Source organism: Martes martes, assembly GCF_963455335.1.
Source record: "Martes martes genome assembly, chromosome: 12".
Classification (NCBI taxonomy): domain Eukaryota; kingdom Metazoa; phylum Chordata; class Mammalia; order Carnivora; family Mustelidae; genus Martes; species Martes martes.
This window is the reverse complement of record NC_137900.1, coordinates 60,932,696-60,949,377: the sequence shown is the minus strand read 5'-3', so window position 1 is coordinate 60,949,377 and position 16,682 is coordinate 60,932,696. Positions and strand designations below refer to the sequence as shown.

Sequence of the window (16,682 nt, the reverse complement as noted above, 5' to 3'; positions counted from 1 at the left end):
AGTAGTAAATGTTAGTATTAGAAAAGAAGAAAGGCCTCAATTAAATAAGCTTCCACCTTAAGAGACTAGAAATAGAACAAAATAAACCCAAAGCAAGCAGAAAAAACAATAAAGAGCAAAAGTCAATAAAATTGAAAACAGAAATAGAGAAAAGTAATGAAATCAAAAGCTGGTTCTTGGAAAAAAATCAATAAAATAAATCTCTAGCAAGACTGAAAAGAAGACACAAATTACTGGCATCATGAAGTACTCTGCAACATTAAAGAGAATATTATGAATCACTCTATGCACATGAATTTGGCAATGTAAGGGAAAGGGACAAATTCCTGAAAGCCACCAACTACCAAAACTCACCAAATGAATAATCTGAATAGCTTTATGACTAAAAAATCCAGTTTGTAGTTAAAAACCTCTCCCCAATGCAAAACAAACAAGCACCAGAACAAAACAGACAAAAACCAGAACAAAACAAAAAAAGAACCACCACCACCACCAACAAAGCAAAACAAAACTCCAGGACTAGATAATATTGTCAGCCAGTTCTACCAAATATTTAAGGAAGTAACACCAATTTTAAGCAATATCTCCTGAAGAGAGAGAGAGAGAGAGAGAGAGAGAGAAGGGAATACTTCCCAACTCATTTTATGAAGCAAGTGTTACTCTGGTACTAAAACTGGACAAGGGGAGTACCAAAAAAGAAAACTATAGGTCAGTATCTCCTAAGAACATAGGTGCAAAAATCCCCCCAACAGAATACAGTCCCCAACTTAATGATGGTTCAATGTGTGATTTTTCAACTTTATGATGGAGAAAAAGCAATACTCATTCAGTAGAAACTGAATTTTGTAAGTTGATCCTTCCCCAGGCTAGTGATGTGCGGAATGATACTCCTCAGAGGTGGTAGCCCCAGATCACAAAAGTAAACAACCCATATACTTAGAACCATTCCATAGCCGTACAACCAATCTGCTTTTCACTTTCAGTATTCAATAAATTACATGAGGGGCACCTGGGTGGCTCAGTGGGTTAAAGCCTCTGCCTTCGGCTAAGGTTGTGATCTCAGGGTCCTGGGATCGAGCCCCGCATCGGCCTCTCTGCTCAGCGGGGAGCCTGCTTCTCCCTCTCTCTCTCTGCCTGCCTCTCTGCCTACCTGTGATCTGTCTGTCAAATAAATAAATAAAATCTTTTAAAAAAATTACACGAGATATTCAACAATTCATTATAAAATAGGCTTTGTGTTAGATGACTTTTCCAACCACAGGCCAACGAAAGTGAGCATGTTTAAAGTAGGCCAGGCTAAGCAATGATGTCTGGTAGGTTAGGTGTATTAAATGCACTTTTGACCTGCATATTGTTTATCAGGACTTAACCCTGTAGTGAGTTAAGAAAGATCTGTTTTTTTTTTTTTTAAGATTTTATTTATTTATTTGACAGAGATCACAAGTAGGCAGAGAGGCAGGGAGAGAGAGAGGGGGAAGCAGGCTCCCTGCTGAGCAGAGAGCCCCATGGGGGTTCGATGCCAGGACCCTGGATCATGACCTGAGCCGAAGGCAGAGGCTTTAACCCACTGAGCAACCCAGGCGCCCCTGTATTTTTCTTTTTTTTTAAGATTTTATTCATTTATTTGACAGAGAGAAAACACAGAAGCAGGGGGAGTGGCAGAGGGAGAAGCAGGTTTCCCACTGAGCAGGGAGCCTCGGGCTCCATCCCAGGGCTCTGGGATCCTGACCTGAGCTGAAGGCAGCCCCTAATGACTGAGCCACCCAGGTGCCCCGGAAGGATCTGTATTAGCAAACCGAATCCATCAACATACAAAAAGAACAGTATATCTTGACAAAATGGAGTTTATCCCAGGATGCAAAGCTGGTTAGTATTTGAAAACAAATCAATGTAATCCACCACATGCACAGTCTAATGCAGAAAAAAATCACGTAATTCACACAGAAAAAAAAAAAAAAAAAAAAACTTGAGGGCGCCTGGGTGGCTCAATGGGTTAAATAAAGCCTCTGCCTTCGGCTCAGGTCATGATCCATTATCCAAGGTTTTGGGATGGAGCCACGGATAGGGCTCTCTGCTCAGCAGGGAGCCTGCTCCCCCTCCCGCCCGCCCACCCCCGCCACCGCCTGCCTCTCTGCCTACTTGAGATCTCTCTCTCTCTCTCTCTGTCAAATAAATAAAGAAAATCTTAAAAAAAAAAAGAAAAAAACTTGACAAAATCCAATACCTACTTATTATAGTCTCATTATGAAAAACCTATCATATTAATGATAAATTTGACATATTAATGATGAAAACTGAATGCTCTTCTCTTAAGATCAGTGACGTCAAGGATATTCCCTCATACTCCTATTCAATATTTCATTGGAAGTCCTAGCTAATATAGTAAGATAAGAAAAAGAAATAAAAGGCATACGGGGGGGGGGGGTGCATGGGTAAAATAGATGAAGGGTGTTAAAGAGTACACTTACCATGACGAGCACTGAGTAATGTATAGAATTGTTGAATTACAATATCATACACTGAAACTAACATAACTCTGTATGTTAACTATACTGGAATTAAAATTAAAAACTTAATTTAAAAAAAAGGCATACTGATTGCAGAGGAAGGAATAAAGTTGTCCCTACTTGCAGATGACACGACTGTCTACCTAGAAAATTTCAAGAAATCTACCCAAAAAACTCCTAAAATCAATAAGTGAGTTAAGCCAAGTTGCAAGACACATGGTGAGCACACTAAAATCATATTTCTCTATACTAACAACATGTGGTTAGAAACTAGAATTTTTAAAATACCATTTCTGATAGCTTCCTATGATAATTTTACAAGTAAAATAAAATTGAGTGACTATATAGCAAATGAAATCCAGCAATATATAGAAGGAATTCTATGTTACTAAGTCCAGAAATTATATAAAAATATACAGTATTATATATAAAACTATGTTATAAGTTTATACCAGGAATGAGTGGTTTTGCACTGACAAATTAATAAAAGGGACTTGTCCTAATTAACAGATTAAAAGTGAAAACTTGTGCTCCTTTCACTAGATGCAGAAAAAAAATTTGGTAATATTTACTATCACAATAAAAACTCTTAGCAAACTTGGAACAAAGGAAATTTCCTTAAAGAAATAGAAAATCATTATTTATAATATAATTGTATATTTGGAAAGCATACAAGTATCTACAAGTAAACTATTTAAAAATTATTTACATATTCTGGATACAAGTCCTTTGCCAGATAGGTGATTTGCAAATATTTTCTTCAATATGTGGCTTGCCTTTTCATGCTCTTAACAGTATCTTTCCCGGAACAAAAGTTTTTCTTTCTTTCTTTTTTTTTTTTTTTAAGATTTTATCTACTTATCTGACAGAGGGAGAGAGAGAGAGAGTGAGAGTGCACAAGCAGGGGGAATGGCAGGCAGAGGGAGAGGAAGAAGCAGCCTCCATGTTGAACAAGGAGCAGATGTGGGGCTCGATCCCAGGACCCTGGGATCATGACCTGAGCTGAAGGCAGCCACTCAACTGACTATGCCACCCAGGTGCCCCAAAAGTTTTTCATTTGGAAAAGGTCCAATTTATCAATTTTTAAAAAGGATCATGCTTTGGGTGTCACATCTAAGAAATCTTTGCTTAACTCCAAGTTATAAATATATTCTCCTGGGGCACCTGGGTGGCTCAGTGGGTTGAGCCTCTGCCTTCGGCTCAGGTCATGATCCCAGGGTCCTGGGATCGAGCCCCGCATCGGGCTCTCTGCTTAGCAGGGAGCCTGCTTCCTCCTCTCTCTCTGCCTGCCTCTCTGTCTACTTGTGATCTCCGTCTGTCAAATAAATAAATAAAATCTTAAAAAAATAAAAATAAAAATAAATATATTCTCCTCTGTTTTCCTCAAAAAGTTTTGTAGTTTCACTTTTTACATGCCCAGCTATAATTTGTATTAGTGGAGAGAAAATATTTACCACATGTACAATTGATAAAAGGCTCACATCCAGAATACATAAAGATGTCCTACAATTTGCTAAATACAAATCAACATACAAAAACCGGCTGTATTCCTAAATACTGACTATAAAAAGAGGAAATGAGTATTTTTTAAAAAAGATTATTTATTTATTTGACAGAGAGAGAGAGAGAGAGAGATCACAAGTAGGCAGAGAGGGAGGCAGAGAGGGGGGGGAAAGCAGGCCCCCTGCTGAGCAGAGAGCCCAATGTGGTGCTCGATCCCAGGACCCTGAGATCGTGACCTGAGCCAAAGGCAGAGGCTTTAACCCACTGAGCCACCCAGGTGCTCCAGGAAACGAATTTTTTAAAAGATACTATAAAGTATACTTACATGTGTTTACAAATTTTTAAATGTCAAATACCTAGGAATAAATCTAACAAAAGTATGTGAGACCTCTAAGTAAAGATAAAACTTTGAGAGAAATTAAAGAAGACTCTCCAAAGTGTAGAGATATACCATGTTCATGCATTTTAAAAATTGATATTGTAAAATATATCAAATTTCCCTAAACTGATCTATAAATTCAGCACAATCACAACTAAAATCCCAACAGGTTTTTTATGGATCTCGATGGTCTAATTCTACTAATCTAAACTGTGTAGGGTGTGATAAAGTTTTGGTAATGTCAGTAACTGTTCACTGTGTTATTGGTATAAGATCAGAAAAATAGACCAATGGACTAAGAGAGCTCATAAACACATTTCCGTGTAGGGACACATGATTTACAACAACGGTCGCACTGCAGGGAAGTGGAAAATGGATTGGACAGTTATTTATCCATATGGGAATTTTGTGAACCCAGGGTAGAGAATGTTTTCTCTAAGTATCAAAGAGCAGTAACCAAAAAGGAAAAGATAAATTAGGCTAATTACAATTAAAATGTACCGTTAAGAGTGAAAAGACAGGGACGCCTGGGTGACTCAGTTGGTTAAGCGTCTGCCTTTGGCTCAGGTCATGATCCCAGTGTCCTGGGATCGAGTCCCACATCGGGCTCCTTGCTTGGCGGGGAGCCTGCTTCTCCATCTGCCCCTGCCTGCCACTCTGTCTCCCTGTGCTCGCTCTCTCGCTCTCTCTCCCTCTTTCTCTGACAAATAAATAAATAAAATCTTAAAAAAAAAAAAAAGAGTGAAAAGACAAGACACAGAGGGGAAGAAGTTATTTACCACATATATAGCTGATAAAGGGCTCATATCCAGAATATATTAAGAATTCCAGGGATGCCTGGGTGGCTGTCAGTTAAGCACCCACTCATGATTTTGGCTCAGTTCATGATCTCATGGATCATGGAACTGAGCTCTGTGTCAGGTTCCACACTCAGCAGGGAGTCTGCTTGAAGATTCTGTCCCTCTGCCCCTCCCCCAACTCTCCCTCCCTCTAAAATAAATAAATAAATCTTAAAACACACACACACACACACACACACACACACACACTGAGGGATGCCTGGGTGGCTCAGTTGATTAAGCATCTGCCTTTGGCTCAGGTCGTGATCGAGCCTGGCATCAGGCTCCTTGCTTGGCAGGGAGCCTGCTTCTTTCTCTGCCTGCCGCTCCTCCTGCTTGTGCTTGCTCTCTCTCTGACAAATAAATAAATAAATAAAATCTTAAAAAAAAACCACATTGAGATACCACTTAATATGCAATTGTCTATAATTTAAAAGTCTAACAATACCAGAGCACCTAGCTGGCTCAGTTGGTTAAGCTCCTGCCTTCAGCTCAGGTCATGATCCCGGAATCCTGGGATGGAGCCCCGCATCAGGCTCCCTGCTCAGTGGGAAGCCTGCTTCTCCCTCTCCCACTCCCCCTGCTGTGTTCCCTCTCTTGCTGTTTCTCTCCCTCTGTCAAATAAATAAATAAAATCTTCACAAACAAATCAATAAATCAATAAAAGTCTGACAATACCAAGGACTGGCAAGCATGTAAAACGACAGAAATTCTCATATACTGCAAATGACAATGTTAATTAACAATCACTCTGCAGGGCACCTGGGTGGCTCAGTGGGTTAAACCTCTGCCTTCGGCTCAGGTCATGATCCCAGGGTCCTGGGATAGAGCCCCGAATCGGGCTCCCTGCTCAGCAGGGAGCCTGCTTCCTCTCTCTCTGTCTGCCTCTCTGCCTACTTGTGATCTCTGTCTGTCAAATAAATAAATAAAATCTTTAAAAAAAAAAACCAATCACTCTGCAAAGAAAATTTGCAAATTACATTACAAATAAGACAGCAATCCCACTACTAGGTATATTTCCTAGACAAACTTGGTACATATGTACCAGGATACACTCACAAGAACAGCACGGTCTGTAATCACCCAAAATGCAAACAACCCAGACATCCATCAACAGAAGAATGGATAGGGAAAATGACATAGTCATATGACAGAATAGTATACAGATGTGAAATGGATCGAACTAAACCTGCATACACCATGGATAAGTTATAAAACATAATTTTGAGCAAAGAAGCCAGGCATAAGACAATTCATACTGTACAATTTTCTTGTGAATTCCAAAAACAGGCTGAACTTACCTATACATGAGAAATGCCTATTTAGATAACAAAACTATATAGAAAAGTTAGGAACACATTATCATAGAGGTCAGAGGGGAGAGAAGAGATCATAATCAGGAAAGCGGCCACATAGTTTTTGAGGTCTTGGCAATGCTTTCTTGTGCTCAGTAGTAGTTACATGGATACTTACAATATTTACAATAAATTGTTAAGCTACATAGTTATGTATCATTGGTTTTACGTGTTGTGTTCACAGTAAGAAGGGTTTATTTAGCATGTTTCTTGCATTTCTCAATAAGCATTCTAACTTATGTATGATATATTTACTTTCGTTCAAAGATGTAACACTGATCTTTTGGAAGTAAATGTGGAATGTTTTATGTCATCCTTTAAATGGTATAAAATATGTAACTAGACATGGGATAACAGAGCTCCTTCTCACTAACGAGAAAGGTAAAAATGCAAAGTGGACATACTTGGTCCCAGGTATTTTCTAAAATACTTAAAAAAAAGATTTTATTTATTTATTTGACAGAGAGAGAGAGAGAGAGAGAGAGTGCACAAGCAGGCAGAACAGTAGAGCAGCAGGCAGCAGGCAGGGAGAAGCAGGCTCCCCCCCGAGCAGGGAGCCTGATGCGGAGCTCGATCCTAGGATCCGGGGATCATGACCTGAGCCAAGGCAGACACTTTAACCGACTGAGCCACCCAGGAGCCCCTCTAAAATACTTCAAATAAATCTTAAATATTCTAATTCGAAAATAAATGGTAGGAAGGTAAGCATAGACTTGCCATGGTTCTGTGGCCAAAATGAAATGATACACTATGACTGTCCATGTTTCTGAGCCACATCATCTTTGTTTTGTCCTCACAGAGCCCTTTCTCAGGAAGAATGCTTTCTCTGACAACAACTGAGCACGGAAGATGCAAGGTTATTAAGCAACCGTCATATAATAATCCCATGAAAAGATGCTTGGCATCATTAACCATCAGGGAAATGTAAATAAAAACCATAATGAGATGCCACTTTGCTCCCAGTAGGATGGCTGTATTTGGAAAGACAGATAATAAGAAGTGTTGACAAGGACATGGAGAACTTGAAACTGCCATACATTGCAGGTGGGATGTAAAAGGATGCATCTGCTTTGAAAACAGTCTGGCAGTTTCTGAAATAATTAAACATAGAGTTACCACAGAATCCAACAATTCTACTCTGAGGTATATACCCAACGGAAGTGAAGACACACGTGAACACAAAAACTTGGACATGAATGTCCATAGAGCATTATCATACCAACTAAGAAGTGGAACCAACCCAGATGTCCATCAATTAACTGATACACGAATTAATAAAATGTGGTATATCCATGCAGTAGAATATTATTCAGCCATAAAAAAGAATGAAATACCAGCATAAGCTACGACATAGGTGAACCTTGCAAATATTATGCTCAGTCAAATAAGCTAGGTAAGAAGTGACATATTGTATGATTCTGTATTTATGAAATGTCTTGGATAGGCTAATCCATAGAGACAGTATACTAGTGGTTGCCTAGGGCTGGGAAGGTAAGGGAGCTAGAGAGTGACAACTAAGAAGTTCAAGTTTTTTTTGGGGGGGGTAAGGAGGAGGTTATAAAATCAATTGTGATAATGATCATACAACTCTGTGAATATACTAAGAGCCATTAATTGGACACTTTGAACTGTATAATAGGCAAGTTATATATCTACAATAAAGCTTTTCAAAATGTGTCATCATTTCATTGTGTTATTTAATATTTCTGAACAACCTAAGTGGGACAAAAGTACCCCAGTTTTTAACACCAGATTTCACATCTTAACAGAAACACTGTATAAATAACACAGAAAAATACAACAACAAATTCTTCTTTGGATATTGGTGTCTTGATGAAATGAGGCTTCACTGATCCTTGTGTGGTATCCTAAGGCAGTATGTCCTAGGAAGCTGTGGAATGGGTAAAGGTTGCTCTGTGTGTGTGTGTGTGTGTGTGTGTGTGTGTGTGTGTGTGTGTGTAAAGTGTTTGAAGAATGATTTTGAAAGGGAAGATGGGAAAGAAAAGAGAACTAGAAGGAAATCACCACAGGTGTATTCTCCGGTGGATTGATTTTAGGAAAAAAGTTGAAGATCTGGAAACTGATTGGCTAAAAACTGTGCATGTCTGATTTTCCCCTGGAAAGACTTCATGCTTCTGAGTTTGAAGACCTGAGTTGCAGTTCAAAAGCTTTGTCTTTCAAGACTTGGCTATGAATTGCCAAAGCTTTCCTTGTAGCTAAAGCCAAGATTTTGGCTTTTGAGTCTTGCGTTGGCCTCTGCCAGCCTCCTCAAGGTGGTAAGCCTTGAATGCTTCAGCCTTATGGTCTAACTGTAATGTGGGAGGGGGTTAGGAAGGAAGGAAGAGGAGGAAGAAAGGACAACAAGGGTTAATATATCAAATTATAATCCTACCATGCCAAAGATCTCCCTTTTTAGCGAGCACCCTAGTGATTCTGCCACAGGCAGGAGAGGCCAGTGTTGCCCAGTACTGCAAGGGAAAGAATCAAAGGAGAAAAGGACAAAGAGGACAACGTGGTGAGGAGCCAGTTCGGCAGCATGGTAGGAACAGAAGACAGACTGAGTCGTTTAGAGATTGATCTGGAAGGGGCGCCTGGGTGGCTCAGTGGGTTAAAGCCTCTGCCTTCGGCTCAGGTCATGATCCCAGGGTCCTGGGATCGAGGCCCGCATCAGGCTCTCTGCTCAGCAGGGAGCCTGCTTCCTCCTCTGTCTCTCTGCCTACTTGTGATCTCTGTCCAATAAATAAATAAAATCTTTAAAAGAAAAAAAAGAGATTGATCTGGAAATGAGAGATGGAGCCAGAGCAGAGACATTTAGGATGCTCAACTGAGGAAAAAGATGGGCAGATAGCAAGAGGTGGGCCTCAGAACTGAGGAAGGTTTGTTTCCTGAGAAAGAGAAACTTGAGAATGTTTATGCAATAGAGAGAAATTATCAGGAAGGGGATGTACAGAGAGAAGGAACTGAGGGTCCTGAGAAGCTGTGAGGTGACAACATGGAGAGCCAGGCGAGAGGGACTGACATTGAATCGTGGAAAGATGCCGCGTCCTCTGAGAGGCAGGAAAGCAGCAGAAGCTCTGGGGAGGGTTTTGGTGGATGTGGGACCGTCTGTGGAGCTCAGATCACGTGACCTCTCTGATCTGGAGATCCGGTGGCAGAATGAGAGGCAAGCAGGTGAGAAAGAGGAGAGAAGAGTGGGGCCTCAAGACACCATAGAGGGCTAGAGAATCAGCCGTGGAGAACAGCACCAGGAGTCAGATCAGCCTGGGGGGGGGGTGGGCAGCTGGGCTGAGTTGCCTGGGTCTGCAAGACCCTTTGTACTTCCAGCTGGAGGATGGCAGTGAGGTCAGGAGAGCTGGGGGCTGCCCCGTGCTGAAGAAGAGAGAAAGGGTCCAGAGAAGAGAGGGTCAGCTGTGAAGTCCAAGATCCTCACCTGCAGGGAGCAGAGTGAGACTTGGGCAGAAGTTGGGCTTTGAAGCAAGTGGCCACTCAGCAGAGAGGTCAAGGAGATGATCTTGAGTGGGTTGAACAGGACTGAAGAAAAAGTCCCTGGGACTTCCTGTGAAAAAGAAGGAGCTGGAACCAGTGTGAGCCATGAAGCTATCCAAACTGTCCTGCACAATCTAATCCAGTAGCCACTGGCCTCCCGGGGGTTAGTCCAAACTTCATTTGTGCTCTAAGTGTAAAATATACATGCAACTCCAAAGACTTAATATGAAAAAAAAGAACATTAAATATCTCATTAATAAATGTTTACACTGATTATTTACTTAAATAATATATGGATCTATTGGGTTAAATAAAATATATTATTAAAATTAATCTCACCTGTTTATTTTTACCTTTGTCGTGAAGCTTCTAGAAAAATTTAAATTACACGTGTGGCTTGTGTTATATTTCTCTTGCTCAGCACTGCTCTAGGGACTCCCTCACTGGGACATGGATTGTCTGTGTCATGCCTGTGGGCCCAATACCTGGGACAAGGACCTACACAGACAGGCCTCAGGAAATGGTGTGTTTATGTGTGTGTGAATTGATGAGTAGATGAATAAGTAAATTCGTGAATGAGTGAGTGGATAAATGAGGATCCTATATGGTTTTCGAGGACTCGGTCATTTTCTTCTCAGTTGTGGAGAATTATATATGAAAGGGTAACCGAGATAGTTAGAATCAAGGCAAGCTCACCAAGGCTTTGAGGGAGGAAATCTCCAAGAGCATTTTAGGGGACCTTATACTTGATATAAAGGCTCAAGAACATGGACCCTTGCCACACTCCTTTCCCCCCCCCCCTTTTAAAAAAAATGTCCTTCTGTAGCACCTTAATAATGCCAGGGACTGTCCTAGGTATTCTGCACATATTAACTCATTTAAACTTCGCATCACCCTAGGAGGTAGGCACTCCTCTTTTGCAGATAAGGAAACTAAGGCACAGAGATGTGAAGGAGTTTGGCCAGGAGTGCCCAGCAGGTGGTGGAACTGGTATTTAAACCAGGCTGACTGGCCCTCCGTGGCCATGCTCCTAGCGATTACGCCATCCTATCTCTCTCATCCTGTCCTCTCACCTCATCCCCAAGGTTCTCGAACCCAACAAAAATACAGTAGCCTCCCCCCTTATCTGCAGGGGATCCGTGTCAAGACCCCTTGTGGATGCGTGAAACTGCAGATAGTACCTAGCCCTCTATGTACTATGTTTTTTCCTCTACACACATACTTATGATAAAGTTTAATTTATAAATTAGGCATGGTAAGAGATTAACAGCAATAGCGAATAATAGAGTAATTTTACAATACTCTGTAATAAAAGTTATGTGAATGTAGTCTCTCTCTCTCTCTCTCAAAATATCTTATTATGCTGTACTCACCCTTCTTGTGATGATGTGAGGTGATAATGTGCCTACGTGATCAGATGAAGTGACGTGAATGGCGGGGGCGTTGGGACATGGTGTAGGGCTACTACCGACCTTCTAAGGATACGCCAGAAGCAGGATCATCTGCTTCTGGACCACAGATGACCACAGGACACAAAACCACAGAGAAGGGGGGGAGTGCTGCATAGATTCCTTTTTTCTCTCTTTACTAAACTCTCCTTCACCCCCAATCCCTCAGGCCTTATATTCCTGGAGAAAGTTCCCGATGTACTTTGCTTACTGAAAACAATTGTAAGTAACTCCCAACTTCCCCACCAATAAATCAAAAACACACCACAGCTGCACGGTCAAATACAACAGCCAAGTGACCCTGCCTCCTCTGTTCCTGCCATCCCCATCCCTGAGCCTTTCCCACACCATTTTCTCCATCTCCCCCCGCAAACCCAGTCTCCTGTTCCGAACCTGGGACTGACCCTCCCCTGCCTTCCTGGATAGACTCAAGGGGAGTGAGTGTTGGAGGAGCCTGAGGTTTCCTAACTCTAAGCAAACACTATCTGTCCATCCAGCAGATGTCAGCAAGGTGACTACGGGGGACAGAATGGGGGCTTCCCAGACACCACCTTGGCCAGTGCCCAGGAGAGGCTTCAGTCCCACGCGCCAGGGACTCCATTCCAGCCTCAGCTTGGATTCCTCCAATGACAGAGTAGCCCTGAATTTCCACCCCCTGGGAGCAACCCTAGCCCTGAATCTCCACTTTCAGGGCCAAACAGACTGGAACACTAAGAAGGAACCAACAGGCCGTCTTCCTCTCTCTCTCATTAAATTGTGAATAATAATGCATTTACTTATTCTCCCACTTAAAAAGTTGTTTAAATCCTTTGAAGAATCTTGCAAGGTAGCTTGGCTAGACAGCAGGCAGGACAGTCCAGTGCCTCCGGTGGGGGGGCCAGGGTCTTCCATTCGCCTGTCTTTTGGTCCAACAAGTAGGCGTTTGGGTTGATGGTGTAGTCCTTTGTCTGGACGTCACTGGCTGTGGTGACACCCCCACACACAAACACTCTGTTGTCTCCAATGGAGCAGATAGCATGGGACACATCCAAGGGGCAGTTGTTGGGTAAGAGAGGCACCGAGGTGGTCGTCTTGTTGGCCTTTATCTTCTGCAGGTTGATTTCTACGCTCTGCCGGTGGCTGTGTACACAGAGGATGTTGTCCTGATGGAAAGAGAGCAGGGGCCGGTGGTTGAACTCAATGGGGAAGGTGATACACTGGACCACATCCCCAGTGTTGGTGTCAAAGCAGTCCACCACTCCGACCCGGGAAATATAGCCCTTCACCAAGCAGCGGCCCGTGACAATGTACAGGTTCCGGTCCCCCTTGGTGATCACAGCTGTGCCATCCATAGGGATGCTCATCTTCCCTGCCAGGCACCAGGCCTCCTTGCGCTCATCATAGCGATAGATGTTGGAGACATACCGCCTTGGGGCAATGCTCCCACCCACTGAGTACACTGTCCCCCCGCAGGTCACCATGGTGTGGAAGACGAGCCCAATTGGCAGGTCCGGCAACTTGGTCCAGGAGTTGTCATCCATGTCATATCGCCAAGCCGTCTTCAGCCCTGAAATCTGCTCAGTGGTCCCACCAGAGATGTAGATGTAGCGGCCAGCAGAGGTGGCACTAAGGGCTGCCGCCCGATAGGGCATCTCTGACAGCTTCAACCACAGGTCCTCCTGGATGATATAGGCAAACACTCCATCATTGAACTTGCCATGGGCCTTCTGGCCGCCCAGGATGACCACCGAGTCAAGCAGGGCACCTTTCCGCTGGTAGCTCAGCAAGCTGGACGGCCTCTCCTGCTTTCGGTCCACGAGGACACTCTCGATCAGGGTCGCGTGGGCTGAGCTGTTCTCCATGCCCATCAGCTTGTTGCTGGCAAACATCAGTGTCTTGTTGGAGACGGCATTAAGATTGATGTAGTTGAAGAACTTCTTGAAATACTTCTCCCGCTCATCCTTCCGGAAGTACACCCAGTTGATGAGGGCACTGAGAGCCTGGTCCTCATCGAGCACATGCAGGTTTTCATCTCGGAGCAGGCGGCCAAAGATGACAGGGGGACAGCGCATGAAGTGCATACAGCCCTCAGGACTGGCCCAGTAGTGGAAGTTGTCACGAATGCCAGAGTAGGCCAAGTCTGACACCTCTTTGAGCTCAAACAACTCAGCCAAGAAGAGGTAACGCAAGCAGTTTGCACGGCGAATGGACTTAATCAGGAAGTCGTTACAGTGGATTCGAAGGCGTGGCGTGTTGAAATACTGGGCCCCGCGAAGGAGCTCCTCCACGTTCTGCTCCGAGATCACCACCTTGCCACTGTAGAAGTAGTCCAGGAGCTGGTCCACCGTGGCCGGACTCAGGTAGTTGGGGTCAATGGTGATAAAGAGCTCATCAGTGGTCTTCATGTCATTGCTGGAGATGAGGCTCTTCACCAGTGGGGAGACAGCAGCCAGCACGTTGCGATGTGCAAAGAAGACATGGTGGTCCACAGTCAGGGCCATGTCCCAGTACTCTTTGCGTTTCCTCTGTTTGTTCAGGTTCTGCAGCACAAAGCTGTTGTAGTTTTTCTCTGTGAATTCCAATTTCATGGTGCTTCTGGCTGGCTGAGGCAGAAGATCAGTAGCGGGTACTGGAGAACAGACGTTCTCAGGCCTTTGGGATTCAGATTGATGGTTGTTTGCGGAGCAGTTGATCAGGGAGGAGGGGGGCTGGGAGAGAGGGTGATGTCATAGAATGGATGAGGTCATCACAATGCCAGCCCCTGAGGCCTTTCTCAGAGGCACAGGGCCTTTCTCCTCTCTGATGGCTCCAACCTGTCGAGGCTAGATCTCCTGCCAGGACTTAAAGGCTTGGGCCCAGAGCTCAGGAGAAGCTCAGAGATGGGTTGCAACTCTTATCCAGGGCTTTTAAAACTCAGTTCAAGGCTATTTCTGGAATGTCTGAGCCAGTCTGGGTGGGGGTGGTATAGGAAGGGAAAAGGGGAAGGTAGAGGAAGAAAAGAGATTTTTGGATCTAGAAGGATCCTTCCATGTACAGGAGGGAAACAGGCCCAGAGAAGAGAAGGGACTTGCCCAAGATCACACAGCAGGTTGGAATCAGACCCCTGGAAGCCAAGCCTTCTGTCACAGTACTCATCTTTCCAGGAAGCTCCTAACTACCTAGCTTTCCCAAGTCTCTGATTCTTAGGCCTCAAGGTACCTTTCTCTGCCAAGGCTCCTGGCCATCAGAGAAGAATTTCAGGCTCTGTCCTTTGCCTTCTAACCTTTGTAGCCATGGACACCACTTTTTTTTTTTTTTTTTTTTTAATGACACCATTCTTCTTTAAAATGGAGGGAGAGGTAGAGGCCACTGGCTGGAGCAGGGATAGAGGAGTCAGCCACACACTGGGGAATGGGAGGGCCTCTGAAGCCCTGATGATTTCAGTTCTACAGCAAACTGGGACCTTCTCTCCATATTTCCAAGTCTGTTGTCATGCAACTTTGGGGGCTGTGGCCGGTCAGCTCTCTCCATCAAGCATCGACGACTTGGACAAGTGGCTCAGACTCTCTAAACTTCAGTTTCCTCATCTATGAGACGGGAATAACAGCACCCACTTGAAGGTTATTAAGAATTTAAATGAGAAAATGATTAGAGCGTGTTAAGTACAATGTTTGGCTTGTAGAAAACGTTCAATAAATGTTAGCTGCTATTACTTTATTGATATTATATTAGTTCACCCAGCGCCGGTGTCCTTGGGTGCTCCCTTTGTACGTAAATACCTGTCATCCTCTGGCTGGTGTTTGGTGGTGGCGGGGAATCAAATCCCTTCGGAATCCCGCGCCCTCTTTGGGCGGGCTGCGCCAGCCCAGTCCCGCCACGCGGTGGAGCTGGAGGGCCATCTCCGGCCGCGGAGGCCCGGGCGACCGCGCTCCCTGAGCTCGCCCGCAGCAGCCGCTCCTCGCGGGGACAGCAGCGCCCCCCTCCCACCCACCCCAGCCCCCTTGCTGCGCGGTTCCCTCGCGTCCGGCGCCCGGTGGCGACTGCAGTGCCCATGGCAGGGCCTCCCACGTCCAGCACAAAGCCGCCTGTGCCCGCTTTACAGGTGGAGAGGTGGAGAGGAGCGGTCTCTGACTCGCGGCGTCCCCACTGGGCGCCCCGCTGGGTGGGGTGGCTGCAGACTCCGTCGCCCGCCGGCGGGCGTGGGGTTCCCGGAGTGCCCGCTGCGCGTCTCTGTGTTGCCCGTGCCACGGAAGGGCTAAAGTTCAGCGGAGCCCCCGCGGAGGGTGGTTGGCTTCTGCGGACAGTGGAAGAGCCCAGGGGCCCCACCCCGGGCCAGCCTTGGGGGCTCCCGGCAAGGGGCTCATCTCGAAAGCCTTTGCGGCGACGGCCAGATGGTCCCGAGAGGACCTAGGCCTCAAGCCCCAATCCTGACCCTTAGGTCTTCCTCAGCGCCCCTACAAGGAAGAGTGGAGCCTGGAGCTTGGGGCATGGGAGCCTGCCTGCTCTTTCCCTCCCTGGCTTAGTCAGGTTATCAGTCATCGTCCCTGTACCTCATTCTTCCATTTCAGACCTGGCTTTTGCCTTGGGGATTTGGCAACTTGAAAACGATTTAAAAGTACTTACATTTTTTTTTTTAAAGGATTTTATTTATTTGGCAGAGAGAGGTCACAAGTAGGCAGAGAGGCAGGCAGAGAGAGAGTGGGGGAAGCAGGCTCCCCAATGAGCAGAGAGCCCGATGCGGGGCTCGATGCGGGGCTCGATCCCAGGACCCTGAGATCATGACCTGAGCCGAAGGCAGAGGCTTAACCCACTGAGCCACCCAGGTGCCCCTAAAAGTACTTACATTTTAATGCTGAATCCGTTCACCTTGATTCCTGAATGGTACAGAGGCACTCAGTCTCTTGACAGATCTCTGCACAAGGCTAAGAACTTCTGTCTTCCCTGTAAAAAGGCTTAGATTTCAGCCTCTCCACCAGACTAGCTGTGTGGTTTGCGTGGGTTCTTCTCTGCTTTCTCCACGTGAGACTAACTAAGCTCCAAAGGCTTAGCCAGCCCTGATCTCGAGAGAAGTGGCAGCAGTTTTGGTGCAGGTGAGACCTGTTGGTGTTGATCGCTGACACCTTTTCATTCCCATTGGCATCCGGGCCTGCCCTGGTGAGAGGCTGGCCAACCTCAGCTTCTGGGGCATTCCAACCAAGAGTAGAGCC

The 16,682-nt window shown here is 45.0% G+C and overlaps 1 protein-coding gene across 1 annotated transcript; it reads right to left on the bottom strand.

Moving 5' to 3' along the window:
- Positions 1-12,317: 12,317 nt before the first annotated feature.
- CCIN (calicin) lies at positions 12,318-14,084 on the bottom strand (the record flags this gene model as incomplete). The annotated part of the gene is made up of 1 exon (XM_080820763.1): positions 12,318-14,084. The coding sequence occupies one exon, from the start codon at positions 14,082-14,084 to the stop codon at positions 12,318-12,320; it is 1,767 nt and encodes a 588-aa protein (XP_080676889.1).
- Between the last annotated feature and the right edge of the window lie 2,598 nt (positions 14,085-16,682).